The 21088-nt window shown below is 39.7% G+C and overlaps 1 protein-coding gene across 1 annotated transcript; it reads right to left on the reverse strand.

The window, feature by feature from the left end:
* Positions 1–11401: 11401 nt before the first annotated feature.
* Positions 11402–20089, reverse strand: otpa (orthopedia homeobox a). Its single transcript, XM_063047684.1, has 4 exons — positions 20039–20089; positions 18428–18492; positions 17692–18101; positions 11402–11905 (listed from the first exon to the last, which is right to left on the reverse strand). The coding sequence occupies exons 2-4, from the start codon at positions 18462–18464 to the stop codon at positions 11402–11404; spliced, it is 951 nt and encodes a 316-aa protein (XP_062903754.1). The 5' UTR covers positions 18465–18492; positions 20039–20089.
* Positions 20090–21088: the final 999 nt, after the last annotated feature.

Consider the following 21088-nt stretch of genomic DNA (forward strand, 5'->3'; position numbering starts at 1 on the left):
ATTCTCCAACTATGTGAAGAGCAAGAGGATAACACATAAGAGAATAGGACCAATCAAGTGTGGCAGTGGAAAATGTGTATGGGACCGGAGGAGGCAGTGGAGGTACTTAATGAATACTTTGCTTCAGTATTCACTATGGAAAAGGACCTTGGTGATTGTAGGGATGACTTACAGCAGTCTGAAAAGCTTGAACATGTAGATATTAAGGAAGAGGATGTGCTGGAGCTTTTGGAAAGCATCAAGTTGGATAAATCACCGGGACCAGATGAGATATACCCCAACCTACTGTGGAAGGCAAGGGAGGAGATTACTGAGCCTCTGGCAATGATTTTTGCATCATCAATGGAGACGGGAGAGGTTCCAGAGGATTGGAGGGTTACTAATGTTGTTCCCTTATTCAAGAAAGGCAGTAGAGGTAGCCCAGGAAATTATAGACCAGTGAATCTTACTTCAGTGGTTGTTAAGTTGATGGAGAAGATCCTGAGAGGCAGGATTTATGAACATTTGAAGAGGCATAATATAATTAGGAATAGTCAGCATAGCTTTGTCAAAGGCAGGTTATGCCTTGCAAGCCTGATTGAATATTTTTGAGGATGTGACTAAACACATTGATGAAGGTAGAGCAGTAGATGTAGTGTATACGGATTTCAGCAAGGCATTTGATAAAGTACTCCATGCAAGGATTATTAAGAAAGTAAAGAGGCATGGGATCCAAGGGGACCTTGCTTTATGGATCCAGAATTGACTTTCCCACAGAAGGCAAGGAGTGGTTGTAGATGGGCCATATTCTGCATGGAGGTCGGTGACCAGTGGTGTGCCTCAGGGATCTGTTCTGGGACCCCTTCTCTTCGTGATTTTTATATCTGAACCGGATGAGGAAGTTGAGGGACGGGTTAGTAAATTTGTTGATGACACAAAGGTTGGGGGTGTTTTGGCTAGTGTGGAGGGCTGTCAGAGGTTACAGTGGGACATCAATAGGATGCAAAACTGGACTGAGAAGTGGCAGATAGAGATCAACCCAGATAAGTGTGAGGTGGTTCATTTTGTTAGGTCAAATACGACGGAAGAATATAGTATTAATGGTAAGACCCTTGGCAGTGTGGACGATCAGAGGGATTTTGGGGTCTGAGTCCATAGGACCCTCAAAGCAGCTGCGCAGGTTGACTCTGTGGTTAAGAAGGCATACGGTGCATTGGCCTTCATCAATCGTGGGATTGAGTTCAAGAGCTGAGAGGTAATTTTACAGCTAAATAGGACCCTGGTCAGACCCCACTTGGAGTACTGTGCTCATTTCTGGTCACCTCATTACAGGAGGGATGTGGAAACTATAGAAAGGGTGCAGAGGAGATTTACAAGGGATGTTGCCTGGATTGGTGAGTGTGCCTTATGAGAATAGGTTGAATGAATTTGGCCTTTTCTCCTCCAAGCGATGGAGGATGAGAGGTGACCTGATAGAGGTGTATAAGATGATGGGAAGCATTGATCGTGTGGATAGTCAGAGGTTTTTTTCCCAGGCTGAAATGGCTAACACAAGAGAGCATGGTTTTAAGATGCCTGGAAGTAGGTACAGAGGAGATGTCAGGGTTAGGTTTTTTACGCAGAGTGGTGAGTGCATGGAATGGGCTGCCAGCGATGGTGGTGGAGGCAGATACAATAGGGTCTTTTAAGAGACTCTTGGATAGGTACATGGAGATTAGAAAAATAGAGGGCTATGGGTAACCCTACTTAATTTCTAAAGTAAGTACATGTTTGGCATAGCATTGTGGGCTGAAGGACCTGTATTGTGCTGTAGGTTTTCTATGTTTCTAATTTTCTATGTAAGAATTTCAGAGTTGTATACTTTGATAATAATTGAATCTTTGAACCTTTAAACCTTTAGTCCCAGTTCCCTTTGTTTTACTCTCTCCTCAGTGCTCTACAGTTCACTGTGTAAGACCTACCCTGGTTGGTTCTACTGAAGTGCAACACCTCATACTTGTCTGCATTAAATTCCATCTGCCATTTTTTAGCCCATTTTTCCAGCTGGTCCAGATCCTGCTGCAAGCCATGATAGTCTTTGTTACTGTCCACTGCACCCAGAACCTTGGTGTCATCAGCAAATCTGCTGATCCAGTTAACAACATTATCATCCAGATCATTGATATAGATGACAAACAACGATGAACCCAGCACTCTACTGGTCACAGGCCTCCAGTCAGAGAGACAGCCATCTACTACCAATCTGGCTTCTCCCACAGGGCCAATGTTTAATCCAACTTAGTACCTCATCTTGAATGCTGAGTGACAGAACCTTCTTGACCAAACTTGCTAAAGTCCATGTAGACAAAATGCATTACCTTGCCTTCATCAAATTTCCTGGTAAATTCCTCAAAAAACTATAAGATTGGTTAAACACAACCTACCACACACAAAACCATGTGACTATCCCTAATCAGTCCATGTCAATCTAAATACTCATATATCCAGTCCCTTAGAATACCTTCCAATAGCTTTCACACTACTGATGTCAGACTCACCGGCTGATTGTTTCCTGATTTATTCTTGGAGCCTTTCTTAAACAACAGAACATCATTAGCTATCCTCCACACCTCTGGCATCTAACCCATTCCAAGGGATGTTTTAAATATCTCTGCTAAGGTCCCTGCGGTTTCTGTACTTGACTCCCACAGGGTCCAAGGGAGCAGCTTGTCAGACCCTGGGGATTTATCCACCCTAATTTGCCTCTAGAGAGCAAACACCTCCTCCTCTGTAATCTCTATGAGGTCCATCACCTTGCTGCTGCTTTGCCTCACTTCTATAGACTCTGTGCCCATCTCCCATGTAAATACAGATGCAAAATCCATTTAAGATCCCCCCTACCTCCTTTGGCTCCACACAGAGAATACCACTCTGATCTTCAAGAGGACTGATATTGTCCTTTGCAATCCTTTTGTTCTCAACAAAATTAGCACAACATTGTTCTTAAACTATCTGTAGAAACCCTTAGGATTCTCCTTCACCTTGTCTGCTAGGGCAACCTCATGCCTCCTTTTAACCTTCCTGATTTCTTTCTTAAGTGCCCTCTTGCATTTCTTACACTCCATAAGTACCTCATTTGTCCTACCAGCCTATACCTGCTATGCACCTTCTTTTTTTCTTACCCAGGGTCTCAATATCTCTTGAAAGCCAAGGTTCCCGAAATGATATTTTTTTTCTGACAGGCACATACAAGCTTTTTACTCTCAAAATTTCAGTTTTGAAGGCCTCACATTTACCAAGCACATCTTTGCCAGAAAACAGTCTGTCCCAATCCACATCTGCCAGATCCTTTCAGAAACCATTAAAATTGGCCTTTCTCCAATTTAGAATCTCAACACATGGACTAGAACCTATCTTTTTACATATCTACTTTGAAACTAATGGCATTATGATCACTAGATGCAAGGTGTTCCCCCACACAGACTCCAGTCACCTGCCCTGCCTCTCTAATAGTGGATCAAGTATCACACACTGTCTCTTTGGGACTTCTATTGTACTGTGTAGAGAGAAGACATATTTCTCCTGGTCGATATACATCTCCATGTTGTTCATGGCATTAGCTCTAAGTTGATGTGATTGCACCAGGACATTAGCTTGTACAATGTAGGAGAATCCCTGTACAGTCAAATCTGCATGTGCACCTGTCACTCAGCACAACTCAGACTTACATCATGTCTGCATAAGACTGGCATTTATTCAGGTGGGGGCCGAGGACACTTGTATTTCCTTTACTGGTCACAGTCAGTGCAATATCTTGTACATATTACAAAGTGTCTTTGGCAAACTGTAGAACATCTCACAAAAATTCATCACACTGACTCATTAGAAGCCTACAAACCAGTACAGTTACTAAGAACAATGTTTTTTTTTCATTTTTTATTGTAACTTTATTGGAATCAAGATTCCCCAAAAATACTTCATAGATGAGCATTAGGAAATCAGTACATGATTGGATTAAGAAGGGTGATTGATAGTGGGATTTTGGAAAAGAGATGAAGAACTTGAAGATATTTAATTAATGAGTGTGAGGGACCAGGGTATAGGATAAGGAAACTGAAGGATTCCCATGAAAGGAACAATAAGGGGCGTGACCCCAATCCAGAAACAGGCCCACAAAACTTTTGGATTTTAGAAAAAAAATTTGTTATAGTGCTCTTCATGTCTTCAGCACAGCCAAAGCAACTTTAAAGGCAGTTAACTACATTGAAGTAAATTGAATTTTCACATGGAAATTAACCAACTCATATTGCTGGATATCTGACACACAAGTAGCAGATAAAGTGACATGTTGCCACCTTGTTCCCATATCTTTATTTAATTTTTCTTTAGTCACATATCAAAATTGATGGTCTCTGCTTCAGTTGTAAATTTAACCACCCTGCATGAAAGGGCTCGCCTGCTTTTTATGTTTAATCTTTTACATTTAGTCTTGTTTTGAAGGTCATTCATTCTATATCTCCCAAAAATCTAGAAGATCTTTTAACTTCAGTGGGACATTAAATGGGTTTTATTGAATTAGCTGTGACTGCACATTGGGTAAGAGCTGTAGATGACTTTCCAATGCATTATCATTCACTTCATACTCAAACTGAATATAAAAACTCTGACTGATTTTTAAAATCTGATTTGTTTCATTCTTTCTTAAGATGAAATACCTTGTAATTTACCTCAATCCAAAGAAAATGTGGCAATTTTAAAGGCTTTGTGTTGTTTTAATGACATTAAATGCCATCTTAATGGGTTTTATAGTGAGTTGTCACCATTATTTTGATGGCATATATGTTGCAATTTTACACACAACAAAGTGCAAGAATAACAATGTGATAAATGTTTATAAACTATTTTTAAAGGTAATGATTCAGAAATTAATGTCGGTAAGGTCACTTGTAAAACTCAACTGCTCCTCTTCACTCAATACCACGGGATTTTTACAACTATCCAAACGATATCACAGGCCTTTGATCTAACATCTCATCATGCACTACATCATTCTAATACAGAGACAACTTAACGTTGTGATCTTCAGTGTGTAGTATTTCCTATCTAGTTCCTATTCCGAATATTGTTTCACTTGTGACAGTTTTTGTCAAGGAAACTGTTGGCTATGCTGCTGTGTCTTTGACCTAACAAATGTTGATGTACTTTTTTTTTAAGACTGAGTCATCTGAATTTGCCCATAAACATGAAGACTTGGCACTACAGATGTTGATTTCCTGCAACACACATCAAAGTTGCTGGTGAACGCAGCAGGCCAGGCAGCAGCTCTAGGAAGAGGTAGAGTCGACGTTTCAGGCCGAGACCCTTCGTGGTCCTGACAAAGGGTCTCGGCCTGAAACGTCAACTGTACCTCTTCCTAGAGATGCTGCCTGGCCTGCTGCGTTCACCAGCAACTTTGATGTGTGTTGCTTGAATTTCCAGCATCTGCAGAATTCCTGTCGTTTGTGTTGATTTCCTTGCTGTTTGGGTGATGAGCTTTAGTAATTGTGACTCTAGCATTGTGACAACCAACAATTTGTAATAGAAGATTATTAAGTCTGGTATATCAGTGCAGGATAATGAGTTGAAATCCACCTAGCAGTACATGCTAATGGTAGATTATTTAAATCAAATAGATGAATGACAATTTTTGTGGCTTTTCCCCCTTTTTTGACAATTTTATTGTGAGTTTGGCTCAGTCTGCTGAGCAACATCCTAGAAGTGCTTGTGATACCACAACTCTGGTTTTCTTTGAAGACAAGAATGCACTAGGGAAATGTGATTTGCTGGGCTGCCTCAGCATTCCCTTGATTAAGCATTGAAGCAAATCCTAAATGATAACAAGCTTTACTTAAAATCCCATGTGTGTTCTAAGCATTCAGCTTGTTAGATCTTTTTGTTAATTAATAATGCACCTACTCATATTCTGAACACTGGAGCTGAGTATATTGTGGTTGAGAGCAGAGCAAATGAACCCAGTGTGGTGACAAGAAATGGGGCACATTCTATTCTAACAGCAATAGCCAAAGAAACTCGGTAATCATATGTAATTCCCACTCAAACCTCTCTGCTCCTTTGAAACATTCCCCAAAGTTATTTTTCTGCTTGGTGCTTACTACCAACCACTGTTTGAAATGCTCCTGTGAAGTGCTTTTAAATACTACTATTTTCTATTTTGGTACTATGTACTATTTTGGTAGAATTATTATATTATTAAATCGAACAATAAATCCAAACGTCAAAATTCTTCGTTCCAGAGTATTATCTTGGTTTCACAGTGTCGTAATCTTACAAGTTGTTTGATATAATTTGAATATAACTAAACATGAGAGAAAAAGATTTCTGTACGTTTCCTGGTTGGATCAGAAGTTGCTTTCCATGGCTTTCTATTGCTCTTTTCTGTGCCTGAGAGCTGGAAGGCCTCTGGTGGGCAGTTTTAGAGAAAGAAAGAGTCAGTAATATCAGAGGTGAGAAACACTGGTCAGATCCATCAACCTTTCACCTATAAAGTGGAAAGTTTGAAAAACCATACATTAGCTATGAAATAGATGGTGGGGCAATTTTTGAAGAGTATATAGCTGGTGAGTTCATTATCATAAAGAGTTGCCTGTTTTCGGCAAATTAGCAATAAACTAATGATTTGCAATTAATTGCAAATATAAACCGTATGCTTTCAATTAATGTATTTTATTTTGTCATTATCCTCAAGGGTCTCTGAATGCGGATGTCACCATCCATTGTAGCTCAAGCTATAATTTGATAATAATAAAATGAAGCTATAATTTATCATTTTGAAGTGAAACATGGAAACTACTCTTTCCTGTTTTGATTTCAATTCCCTATGTACGTTATAAACATAAGCTAACACAAGGCGCGGTGAAGCAGGATTAAGTACTCCAATGCAAACTATTAATTATCCTCGAGTTATTTGATCCCTCCAAAACTTGGCAATTCCCAAACCATTAACAACGATTCTGATAGATTTCACAAAGCACGTCAAGATAAAGAATCGTTTTATGTCTACTTAACTGCGATAAATATATTTATTTAACAATTACATCCAAGAGTGTCCGGGTTTGCAGAGTTGCGTGTATTCACTCCGACAGTTTCATCGCTAGGCAAAAGGACATAACCGTTTAAGCAGCGACACTCCTGGGGAATTTTCTCAGGAAAGAGACCCGTCTACTGCACGCTGCAATACCGAAGGCCCACTGTATGTTATTCTCGGCTGCAGCATCGTCCCACTAAGTATTAAACAAACAGAAAATGTTTATAATGGCGCAGCTCCTCCTCGCCGTTGGCAAACTGTTATAGATCATCTGTCAACAACATTGACAAATCATTATCCTTATGATATTACCGAGATTCAAGAAAATCGCGTTTTAGTTAACACAGTGTTAATACTATATGCAATCATATAGACCATTTATTTATATTTATCTGAAGCATTACGCTTCAGCGGGATCTTGAAGCTTTAAATGCACAACAGACCCTTAACCAACAAGTTCTTTATTTTATTCAAAACAATTGTATTTAAAGTCTTGGCTAGATACTTAAGAACAAGTATTTACGATTAAAATACATATGATGGTAAAACAGTTTATGGCTAGTTGGGCAAGATTATATTTGGGTTGGTAGAAGGCAAGAGTGAGATATTCTTTGGTAAATACGTTAATAAATGTATCAACAGCGTATGTTCATTTAATATTAAGCAGTTTAATAATGTGCACACTGATATTTTTAAGGAATTGTTTTGTCGAGGCATTTTGTTATTTCATTGTAAATGTTGTTTGGTTTCGCTTAACTCTGTACACTTTTGTAAATTGACTACCAATTGCTATGGTATGACGTTATGGTTCCAAAAAAACTGTCCTCGAAGAACTCGTAAAGGACTCGAATTTACGAAACAGCCCTTCTAAAGGATTAAAATAGTTACGTCATTTACTCTGGCTCCCCTCCCACTGATGTGGAAATGAGGGGAAAATGGACCGGTGAAAGGTCGTCTGCTAGCCGAGCCTTATGCGACATGGAATCATAGAGTTATGCAGCTCGGAAACACGCCTCTCCGGCCAATTGATCCATGCCTACCTACGCTAGTCCAATTGGCCCACATCTTTCTAAACCACGCTCCTGCCTAAATGTCATTTAAATGTCATAACTGTACCCGCTTCTGCTACTGACTTGGAATTTCATTCCAAATACCCACCATTCTGTGGAAAATTTTATTATTTGCCAAAGAACCTCATGTCCCTTTTTTCTCCCCTAATTTCTCCCTTAAGTGTGCTCCTGGACCCTCAAAGCACAACTCAAGCTTAGCTCTGGAGTGTCGGTTTTATCTTCTTCTTCACCTTTCAAGGCTCTCAGTTGTGCTGAAAATCTTAAACCTGGAAGAATAACTCTGCTTCTACACCCCCTCCCACCCACCTCCGGAGACTTTGTTTTTGAAATTGTTATCGTTAAGATGAGATTCCTCACCTAAGTAATGAATAAAATCTTACTTCGTATCTTAACTTCGGTGCAATAATTCCCCCCCCCAAAAAAATCTTCTGGAATCGTAGGTTCTAGAACTTCCTCGGGGTTAATCCTTCGATAAAGTAGTTTACGGTTAGTGTTGAGCAATGGTTTGTATCTGACATGCAGATTGAAACTCATTAACGGTCCAACAAAACCTCCACTTGTGTTGTAAGGAGTAGATTTTCCACCCCTGGAGGTAACGGGAGAGAAATCAGGTCAGTAGTCCCGCAAACGTCAGCTGGCGTCTTTATTAATGGAGACCGAAAACTTGATAGTTTAGCATTCAGTACGTAATTGAAGAGAATACGTGCGAAGTCTTTAGAAGGCTCCAAAAAAAAGCAAGACTATTTCCATTACAAAAACTGCATAACGGCTGGTAAAGACAGCACCCTGCTTTTGAAAACAGCTAGTGAAAATAGTACCCTTCTTTTATAAACCACCACCCAGTTCACTTACTGCGGCATTTAACAAATTTCACGACACATGCCGATGCTAAGAAACCTGACTCTGATTTGGTACACGCCAGTTGTCCGTTTTTATGTGTAAGGAAACATCAACCCACATGCTACCATCAGGGAGGAAGGAGGTACAGAAAAAAGCCAGAAGGCACACACTCAACAATTGAGAAACAGCTTCTTCCACTCCGCCATCCGATTTCTGAATGGACCTTGACCCCATGAACACTAACTCGCTATTTTTATTTCTTTTTATTTTCACTACTTATTTAACTGTTTGTTATACATACTGTAATTCACAGTTGTTTTTTCTGTATTATCATGTATTGCATTGTACCGCTGCTGCAAAGTTAACAAATTTCACATTTGCCGGTGATATTAAACCTGATTCTGATGCTGTGATCTAGAGAATTACTGAACTCTGGGGAAGTCCAAGGGAAAATAAAACTTTCTCTTCTTTAACGATAATATGTCTATGTAAAGCTCCGTCTGTCTCTACAGTGAAACGTCCACGACAAGTCTGTGTAAAAAGTCTGAAGGCGAAACTTTGTTCTGCAAGGCATTGCAATTGTTTTTATTCAATTCATTTGCTGAATTTCCACAAATCGAATTTCACTTTTATACCGCTTCCAACATCTCTAAATACAAATAACTGTACATGAAATCATAAAGCTTTTTCTTATAAATTCCGTTACAGGTTTAATACACATTGTGTATTAAAAAATTGCAATTATTAATCATCACTTAATTGCTAAATTGGGTAGTAATTAACATAAAAGGTTTTCTGTGCCCCTTTAACCGTACGAGTTTCCAGTTAACATTGAAAGCTTGGCGAACGATTAACCATCGAATTTCTAACAGTTATGAATTGCTATGTATCTGTGAACGTTTGGAATAAACATAATTCCGCGATAGCCTTGCTAATTTTGACGCTTTCGTTGTCTTTCTGATTTGGAACTGTACATGACAGTTAAAAAGGCACAGAATAGCGTGTCCCCAGAAAGGGGATGGTAAGCCAAGAGCACACACTCCGAAAATGTGAAGATATTGTATATTACATATTCGAAAAGCAGGGCTTTTTTGATTACCATGAATAATTTTAACTCAGCGCAAAAATTATAATATTCAATAACAGATCAAACATTTATTAGGAAATCTATGTTCGATAAATAAGCACAGACAATAATTTAAAACATAGCACAAATTGACCAATGTATAGCCAGAGTGGTTATTCTACACAGAAAACATTCTATATCACAGCTTTGATCGTTCAGTTCAATGTAACTTTCGCCCGATGGTTCATTCTGATCAGTTCATGCAGATGAAAGTATAGGTTATGGGTTACGTGGTTCCAGGGGTCGAAATACTCACGTGCACATCGCATGCTGGAAACCTCCCCTTCTGCATGCTGTGCAGGTGGCATTTTGGACTGAAGCATTTCTTATATTTAAAAGAAAGGAAAATCACCCAAATCACGAGCTACGACCAAGGAGAAACAAGCCTCCGCGAGGCTTGAATATAGTGCATTGAAACAAATACTGTTAGTAAATCCGTGTTCTTGCATTGTCCGCTCGTGTGATATGGCCGCTGTAGTGCAAGACTAAAATATGCTTCCGTGCGATCTCCTCTCCACTTCCGATAAAGAGCCTGGCGGTATTGTAAATTAAAAGGGATCTGTTGAGCCAAGTGTTAAAGGTGCAGAGGCAACGCTGAATGGCCAATATCACAAATGCATTTGGCATTGACAGTTGGCTCTTATGTAATCAAGGGTACCAAGTCCGAGTCAATAAATTTTTCAAGAATGAGATAGATTTTTGATTGGTTAAGAGATTTGGAACCAAGGCGAATAAATGGAGTTGAGATATAGATAACTAGGGATCTGTTGAATGTCGGAACAAGTCTGAGTGACCCATTCTATTCTTGGACAAGAAGAATTGGGAAAACATAACATGACACATCTGCAAGGTCTGTGTGAAGTGCATCGAAATATAACACGACAGGGTCTGTAAGCACTGTCCAGTAAGTATATATTAATATTATATATATCAAGACTAAACATGTGCAGAAATTCAAAGCAAGTAAAAGTGTCCCCTAAAGTTTGTCAGAGTTGTGTGATTTAATGTTATTGCAACAGGTCATCTCGTGATCTGGAAATGTGATTCAGAAAGATGAGGCTGCGCGGGATTCCAGATCACCGCCATTGATCAGAGTTCTTGAAGTTTGAGTCCATTGGTGATCGTTTTGCTCTCTGGTGCCTCTAGTGTTTTCCTCGTCTATTAATGATTTAGAGTTTGACCAACCTCCCTCCCTCCCTCCCTCCCTCTCCCTCCCACCTCCTGTTTACGTGTGGCTGCTGAAGGATGTAATTCAAATCCTGAGTCGACTCCCTGGTTGCTGAATGTTGGAGCGAAGGGTGGGGGGGGGGGGGTGCAGCTGCATTAGGTGAAGCTCATGGACACTGTGTGTTCGAGTGCTTTACGGCGCAGGGAAGCAATGCTGGTCCCCCGCCACACGTCGCTGTCCGGGGAGCTGCAGAGCTGCGGCGAGCCGCTCGTCACGTTGCCGGGGCCGGCCAGGGAGGCGGGTACCATGCCAGGGAAAGTGGGCTGGTAGAGATGGGACTGTAGGCCGCCGCCGTTCGCGCCTGTGAGGCTATTGGAAAGGCTCATGGAGTTGGACGGGCCGCCGAGGCTGCATTGGGACAGAGACTGAGCCATGGCCTGCTGCCTACCCAGGGCCGGGGGCAATTGCAGCTGCGAGACCCCCATGCCTGCAGTGGCCCAGCGGGTATCATTGGCATGGAAAGAGCAAAGGCTGTCGCCCATGCTGGCGCCTGGGAACTGGGGCAGTCCTGGCGTGGGCACCAATGTGCCAGGGGCGCGGAATACATTAGTAGTCTTCTTTCGCTTCTTCCATTTGGCGCGGCGGTTCTGAAACCAAACCTGAAAGCAGAATAAAGAGGGAATTGTATTCAGGAAGGAAAGAAAACAAAGTCGGCGAGAAACATTAATCCTGTCAACAATCAGACCTAAGTGGGTACAAAACGAGCCTGCAACTGTCAGCAACAAACAAGATGCTGAAGAACTCGGCCAACATGCAACTGAGTTCATCCAGTATTGTGTGTGTGTTACCGAGGAATTCAGCGGATCAGGCAGCAGCTGTGGACAGACAGACCAGATGAAAGGTCTCCACTCGAAACGACCTTCCACAGACGCTGCCTGATTCTTCACATTCCTCCAGCATTTTGTTTGTTGCTCCGGGATTCAGCAATTGTATCTGCACCTGTCAGGCCCAGGTAAAAATCGGAACTGATCTAACGCCTGTGCGTTCTTACCGTGTCCCCATTCTTTGTTTCAGTGGAGACGGTGTGGCTGAGATTCTTGTTGTGGGGGGGGGGGAGGTGGATCATTAACGTCCCAGATAACATACCTGCTGCCTCTGCTGTTGGCGGGCAGCTACCGCGCCCCCTCCCCAAACCATGCAAGCTCTGACCTGCTTACCTAGTTAACTTCGTGATGGTGAGTATGGAATGAGCAGCCAGAGAAAGTGGTTGAGGCAGATGCAGTGACAACATGTAAGAGACATTTACAAGGATATCGGGCAAATGGGACTAACTTAGGTGGGCATCTTGTTGGGGATGGACAAGTTGGTTTGAAGGGCTTGTTTCCGTGCTCCAGGCCTCTAAACTGGGGACGCCCAGGGAAACTGCGTGGAGAACGCTGATCTATCGTCCCAGTGTCCTGAAGTGGAAGTTGGCCGAGAGTTGGAGATTCTTTTAACCGAGGATCACAAGGAGAGCAGAATGGGTTGGGTGGAAGGACATGGATGCGTGTCTATTCCTGAAACAGGAATTCCACTCGCCGGAAGGCATGTAAAACGCCCAATAGCAAATGTAGACCAAACTACAAAATGGTTTAAGAAGTTAAGGCATGTTCCATCTCCGGGAAGAAAACTCCTATCTTTTTTTTAATACTTGGGGGGTGGGGTAGTGGGAGGAACTTCCTTGTGTCACCCTGGTGACGATTTTGGAGAGAGGGAATCAACTCTCGCGAACAAAAGGAGTGCAGTTTGATTCGTGACAAATGTTTCAGGTGCAACTGGGAGAATAGGAGTTGTGAAAGAATAAAATAGAGACACAATTAGGCCTTCAAACACTTGAAATAGAGGGAATTAATTGAACCAAATGGGAAAAAAACGTTGTAGTGTTGGTGGAGAAGTAACTCGTCAGTTTATCGCGGAAGCGTTGAAGAGCGCGTATAAATACAAAGAGCAGGTTGAAGTAAATGAAGAGTCCTTCATCGCCTATTATGGAGCCTTTTAGAAGTTTCACAAGTTGCTTTATAATTAATTGAATTTTCGTTAGTAAATCGAGTTCCACTTCAGTGCACATAGATATAAAATTAGCCCGATATTGTATACGTTAATAATTTTGGAAGATTTTGCACTAGAATTGTGTGATTCTATACTGTGATTGCCACCGGGAAAGAGTCAACAGGCACGTAATAGACACATAAGATGTTTCACTTATCTTGAAATCATTCACTGTTTTGGAATGTATCTTCACGTTTAAGGCAATATACAAGGAAACTGCAATATTCTCAGATGTGATATAATTGTGATAAATACAGGGAAATGTACTGAAATAAAGGGCGATTAGAAGTGTTCTTTTATGGGAAAAGACGTCTTAAATCATCACGTGTTACCCTTTAGGAAAACCTTCGTTTGTTGTAGAGACCCATAGCTTTGTAATTGAAATATTAGCTGTATTGACCAATCTAGATTTAGAAAGCAAGAATTCTTTCATCTAACAAAAGATGCAAAGTGGGCAAGGGAAAAAAATAACTGCTATTTACACAAGGCTAATTCGTGATCATTTTGCAACAGCTGTGAAATAGATTGGACCAAAGATATAAATAATGATCATCATGATAATGTAAATGATGTTGAGGGAAAGGGCGACATTCTTTAACCAAAATTAAAGGTTGAAATAGAATTCAGAATGAATAAAACGTCACTACTCTAGGAAATAACAACAGACAGATTAAAATAAAATAGCATCTTAGATATATAAAAAATAAGTCGATACAGATCGAGAAGCCGCCATGGTGACTGAATGTAATAAGTTTCTTTGCTGCCTATCATTTCATTTTACAAGATAAAAGCAATATTATAAGTATATTTTTTTCATTTTATTCTTCCTTTATATATTTATGATCAGGCAAATCCATGGTTAGAAAAGACGTGAAGTCGTTTTTAGAAAATATAGCATTTGGAATGTTAAATTTTGCAGGAAACTGTGGGTTTATGAAGATCTCATTGTAATATTTGCGATGATTAATGCGGAGATTTTGTGTGAAATCTCCAGCTCTCGATGTGCTCAGGGCAGAGATTCATTCTGGCCAGCCAGCCGTGAAATCCCAGCGAAATTCATTACACTTTAATAGTGTTAGAGAAAATGCAATTTCTCATTCCATTAGAAAAGTAGAAAATACTTCCAACTTGTCGCCTATTAAGATGTGGCAGGTGACGGAGCATTGCATATCTACAATACAGAACGCCAGGTTAGAGCGAGAATTAAAACACATAATTAGGGAGAAAAGATGAGACCTCAAGGATCACTGCAGCGGTTATTTCACTGATATGGGTTTTATGTAAATAAAGTATTGGAAGCTAATTAATACATGCTGGAAACTAATGATTATGCTGATTATATTGTATTTTATTGCATGATTTGCATTATTTTCACATTGTCATTTAATAAACTATATCAGACTACAGATGATTCACAAGCGGGCTACCTATAATTGTTCAACTGAAATATTTTAAGTGAATAAATAAATTTCAGTATTAGTGAGGCAGGAATGTAAAATTAGAATAAGCCTTTCTCCAAATGTTAAAAATAAAGTGACGTTAAGCGGTGTGTTTTCATGTATGTTTGTATCGCGAAAGAGAAAGAGAGGGAGGTTGGGGAAGCATCTCGCTTTTGTTCAGCGGGTCCCTGGAACGAAAAGTGATTTATGTTGTAATGTGTTGTCTGTGGAAATTGAATAAGCTTTAGATAATATCTCCTTTTGTGTGAGATGACAGGAAACAACTGCGAGACAAACGTTAAGAAACGGTAAAGGAAAACAACAATAATGCGGTAGGATGAGCTGAAAAAAATTCTTCCATATAAAATAAGAATTGTAAAACCGTGCACGCCATTACTAACAAATGAATTGCCCCGGTATTGAGAAAATTAATCTCAGCAAGACACAAAATAACTTTCAACAAAATCGATTATAAAAATATATTCATATTTTATGTAAATTCAATCAAAGATATATTTTTCTAAATAGATTGATAAATAGGGATTATATAAATTAGAAAATTATAATCTTCAGAAATCTCGCAGTAAACACTAACTAAGATTATTGTGATCGCTGACTAACACCCATTTGCCTAATGTATAAGTCTGATTACAAATTCGGTGGCAATGACACATTTTTTAAATTCTTAAGACAAATTCTTATAATTATATTTAAACTGAGCACTGAACATTGAATAATGAAATTCCCGCCATCCTGATTTTGTCTACAAGGTTTGTGGTAAGATCTCATTGATTTTATTTTGAACAGTCGCCTAATTTGTTACTGGAAACTTTCAGCTGTGAACGCGTGAGAGTCTTTCCTGCAATTTATGACTATTCTGTATTATTTTAAAACTTGTTTTTCCAACGATAATATATCGAAGTTACCAAAAATAATCAGTCCTTCCAGACCCAATACACCTAGGCCAATACATCTGAATGTTTCACATCAAAATTTGCACCATTTCACTTATCTCTTGTTGTGGTATTTAACTTCAGTCAAATCTTCAAATTCGTATTTCAGTCCAATCATAAATGGAATTTAGAAACAAGCTATTCATGATGTGCTGACCCCGTTCCATCTACGTTGTTCGAAATGTTGATTATTTTCATTTTTAACTATGCTTCTAATTCTATTGATTATTAAGGTCTCTTTGGACTGTACGCTAGTAAACAGTCGGAATTAAAAATATGGGAATTCTGCTCCGATTTAATGTCCAATCTCCTTTTCACTAAATGAGAGTCTCTGGGACCTTAGCGTATTGTTTAACGTGCGTCGTTACTTTTCAGGTGCTTTCCCGATGCAAACGTTTAAAATGCAATTCTTTACTCTTTCCATTATCTGCTTTATCATCAGATTAGAATTGCTATCATGTTAAATCACTGGGCAGCCGTTGTAATGGCCAATGTCAGCAGTAATTACAGATAGCCGCTTCGGGTGATTTACTGATTATACCGTTCGTCAAAACCCGGAAACCTCACAAATCTCCACGTCTTTAAGAAAAGAGTTTCCTTCTGCAGTCGGTGTTCGCAGCCGCACAGAGATGAGTTTCATTGGCCTGAGTTACTTTGGGAGGCGCAGAGCTTTGAGAGATCTGTAATTCTTAACACCACGGTCATAAATCTTAAAATGAAATTAGGTGCCTGCTGTATAATCTCTTTCAACTTCCAAAAAATGCTGAATTCCATTTATGAACTGGAAGGTTGCCTGCATCTCGTATCATAAATATCTGGCAATTTAATCACAACTTTCCAATACGATGAATAATTGCCGTTTTCATGTTTCTAAAATGTGCATTCATATGTGTTATCTTGTGAGAATTTGAATGTGAATTTTATTTTACACCAGCTGTTGGTTTTGTTTTCTTTTTAATTCCAGGTTTACGTAAAACTTTACCTTCTAATCCTTCGTTTGAATATTAATCGAGCTTTGAAAATAATTCAAATTCTATGCCCGATGACGATATTACAACGGAAATATATAGTGTAACCGTTCATAGGGGTGAAACTATCCGATTTGTTCATTCTTTAAACATTATTCGTGGTCTAAGTAGATTCTGTAAAATATATGTACAGTAACACTAAGATACTGAAGATCAACCATACATTTCACAGTTCAATATATACACATATTGAGAGCATATTAAACTGATGTCGTGCTGGATGGGATTATTGAGGGAGCCGGGTCTAACTGTTAACTGAATGAAAGATTCCCCAAAATCTGATGTTGTGTTTGGTCAGACACCAGGTGCTTTTTAACTTCTGTCTTTCAAAAGCCAGTCTTCATCCTGACTTGATGACGGGCTGTTAATAACCCGAAACCTTGTCATATTCTCCTGTCATCTCTTCTGTTCTACGTTTTCAAAATTGCTTGGTCGCTTCTTCTTATTTTACTCGGTTTATCAGCGGCTTTGGTGTTCAGCTACAACACACGCATTCTGCCTTCTGTCCCGTTAGCTAATTATCTTGAGTAATATTGAGCATTTCTGAAAGTCTGGATATTTCTTCACTCAAAGTAGAATTAACAAATGAGGGTTTAATGTGCTTACTTACTAGAGACTAATGAAAGCTAAATAAAGCCCAACACAATAGAATTTCTTTTAGTTCAAATACAGTGGAAAAGTGCAGCCCTAAACATACCTTAGTCACCCTTTTTGCTGACTTGCATACACAATTTGAGACGAACAAAACAATAGTTTTGAAGTCATCGCTGTTGACTTTCAAAATTTTTTTAAGAGATACTAAAAAACCCGTTGAAGGTTCTCTTCAAGAATAACGTTAAAGGAATCGTGCCCTTTGGAAAATGAGTTAATTCCACAGTACCCCATCAGCCCACAAAAGGTCGCTTGCCTTTCGCGGGCAACGTGCTTCGTTTCTTACCTGTACCCTGGACTCAGTGAGGCCGATTCGCAGAGCCAGTTCCTCTCTCATGAAGATGTCCGGATAGTGGGTTTTAGCGAAGCTGCGCTCCAGTTCGTTGAGCTGAGCAGGGGTGAAGCGGGTCCGGTGCCTCTTCTGTTTCTGTTGGCTCTGTTGCTGCTGTTGCTGCTGCTGCTGTTGCTGCTTGTCCGTGTCTTTGCCGCTGGCCGAGCCGCCGCCACCGCCGCCACCACCTCCCGGGTTCGATCCAGCCGATGCGATGCTATCCCCCGGAAGGAGGGTCGCACCTTCCACCGCGTCTGACCCCGGTGGGCAATCGCCTGGGTGGCCCGACTCGGAGCCTCCGGGTCCCATCCGACACTTGACCGCCTCCCGGTGCCCGAGTAATTCAGCCGCGGCATCCTTCATCCCTAGTAAAGAAAACAAAGCAAAGCAAACACAAATCAGATAGTGATTAAAAAAGAAACAACATAGCAAAAAACTTTCTCTCAGTTGCTAATATCGGTGATAGATTTCACTAACTCAAACAGTAAGTGCTAGATTGTTAGATTGATTCTAAATCAAATTATTGCAGTAATTTGAAACTAAAATAATTAATTTTAGATAGAATTAACTAATTTTCGCTGCATTAAAGCGAAATAACGAGGAGTCTGTGAATGGAAGCTGCTATCTAACAGCCCCCGGTGACACCTTCTTGGAGAGATTTTTTGAGGGGAGTGGAGTTTAGCTCACTCACCCAGGCGAGCGTCCAGGAGGTCGGCGTGTGAAAGCATGGTGCACCGCTCCAGGGTGAGATTCCCCCTAAAAACCGGAGAGGTTTTTTAAAAAATACAAAAAAAACTACAAATTTCTGTTTGTTGTAAAAGGGGGTCTCTTGCATTATAATCTCCTTTAGAGGGACGGGGTGGTGCTTAACAGTTGAATGAGCCCATGAGCAGCTCCAAATCAGGGCCAATCAAAACTCAACGCTGCAAATGTCAGCGCAAAGTGAGACTCCATTACGCATGCCTCAAGGCAGCTCTCCCCAACCACTCAGAAGCCACTCAGAACATTTACAATTCTATTTCTGCTTTCTAAATCTGATTTATTAGCTTTCAACGTCAAATATTATGCCTTTAAATGACCTGTTCTAATTTGGATAATAGATACAAACCAAACATAATAAAGCCAATATTACAGGAATTATATTTATCCAACTATACCTTATCTGCTCACTTCTCTTCCCCGTCCCTTAATGTGATCTATTATGATTCGGGGTTAAATATTGATGTTTTCGCAATTTTATGGTAGATTGTACAATACGATCGTACAATAAAGTCTGAGATTTTCCCACAATGTTGAAACTATATTTTTATAAGACAGTCTGGTGGTGGAATCCAACTTCTTCAAGTTAGATGTGTCAACTGAAGGTTCCAATGTTGTATATTTCATTTGGAACAGGCGCCCAATTCCAGATATACTATAACATTTTATGTATATTCATACTGTTGTCACAATATGTTTGCTGTGAGTACTCTTCACAAATATTCGACCCTCGGAATATTTTTGAAAACTTAGGCGCGATGTACAAATTCAACCTCAGGTGTTGGATGAGAAATCGGGAAGTTATCAATAATACAGATCTTAACAACTTTTTAAACGCATGAACAGTTTACAGAACTGTAAAAACACGTGAAGTCATCCGTTTCTAATATTCTGATTTCAAAATCAGCCAACAACAAAGTTTCTGTTAGTAATATATTTCAAACCAGAGTAATTTTCAAGATCATTAGGCATTTATCTAATTAGTGCCAAATCTATAAGCTTTTATTACGATTATTAAAATAAAATCATTATAAATGTGTACTAATTTACTACTGGTTTAGACTTGGCTGTCAACCGAAAGAATCTCCTGTTGTGAATGATACCAGTGGAAGCAGTGAGCGGATTACGGTGCAGATGTAATGGATGTAGGAACCAGTCGTTTCAAATGGTATTCGTATTAGAGATTGTATCTCCTTTTAAGGTTTTTAACTTAACACAAGAAGAGAATGGGCAATAAGGCACAATTGTGACTGATACACTTCATTGATACAATTCATCTCGATTGTGATTGATTTTTAAAGCAAAATAGATACAATTAAGAGTATTTATTAAGTGGCAATAAAAGTACAAAACGGGTGTTCTGTAAAGTCGGTTAATATAAGGCACAAAGGACTAATTTGGAGCAAGTTAATAACCCCCACACAACAATTGAAAAGCCTTTAAAGCAGATGCAAAAGAGATATTCTAAAAAGCTCTTTACACGCCGAGCAGACAAAGGAGGCGGCGAGGCGCAGATTGTGTATTTTTGTCCCTTTCTCTTCACCTTGGCTAGATTTATTCAATCTGCTTTTAAGCACGTCAGTCTTCAGAATGAATGTATTGCCGCTGGGATCCACAGCAGCATTTTAATCCTGATCTCGGCCAGGCCTCCGAGCTTCTTATTCCGTGGCTCCAGAGCTGATGTGGTACCTGCTAATGTGAGTACTCTCGGGGTGAACTCAAACCTCTCCTTGTGCATGTGTGCGTCAATATCATAGGAAAGCGAAGGCGAATTGAAAGCTGGGAAAGGAGAGATTTTTTGTTAATAAAAACATTGTAATCAGAAGGCACAAAAACACAAACCAAAAAAAAATCACGAACTTCGGTTATAGAAAGTCGACAGCTGCATCTTGATACAAGGGAAAGACTTAGGTGCTGGGCAAACCCGGTTGAACGTTTCCATTTAGTTGCATCTTTAAAAGCGGTTTGTTAAAGTGATTGTTAATGAAACAGAATATTGGAACATGTATTTTAATTTTGTAAAAGAATCTTGATTATTATGTTTGTTTACTGTTCACCGACTCCGTTTAAATTGAGATAGTATTTGAGTATTAAAATGTATTGACTTAACGCTACAGCTAAGTATGTGTTTTGTGTTATAGAGAGATCATTGGTTTTATTATTCGCTGTTTACTGCGGACTGGGTAATGGCAGCCAAGTGATTGATAACCTGCTGTGTTTATGACTTATACCGCCGTGGGTTTTTAGATCGGAACAAACGCACCGATATTTGTATAGGTTTGTATACTTCCTACATGATCTAACGGGAAAGAAAAAGAAGGGGTGGGATGGGGGAGAATTTTCATAAATATGCACCGAATGGACAGTGCAAGGCGTAGGAATAAAATGAAAAGTAATTAACGATGCCCAACAAAAAGTTTAAGTAAATAACCGAAACGTGAATTTCTCTGTAAGCCTCTGCGTGTATGGTCTCTCTGTTCACAAAAGTACCTGTCATTTTAAGAATGAGGAAGAATGGAATAGATTAGTTTTTTTTTATATCCATTTCACTCTTATAACATTTTATGCTGGGACTTACTTCATCTGCACTGAC

The sequence above is a fragment of the Mobula hypostoma genome, chromosome 5 (genome assembly GCF_963921235.1).
Source record: "Mobula hypostoma chromosome 5, sMobHyp1.1, whole genome shotgun sequence".
Lineage (NCBI taxonomy): Eukaryota > Metazoa > Chordata > Chondrichthyes > Myliobatiformes > Myliobatidae > Mobula > Mobula hypostoma.

Bases quoted from the DNA above. Each gene is read 5' to 3' on its own strand.
- otpa (XM_063047684.1), bottom strand. From the start codon at position 18,464: ATGCTTTCACACGCCGACCTCCTGGACGCTCGCCTGG. The intron at 18,102-18,427 runs GTGAGTGAGCTA...TTTCTTTACTAG, and splicing joins CCTCCTGGACGCTCGCCTGG to GGATGAAGGATGCCGCGGCT. The intron at 11,906-17,691 runs GTAAGAAACGAA...TTCTGCTTTCAG, and splicing joins TCACTGAGTCCAGGGTACAG to GTTTGGTTTCAGAACCGCCG.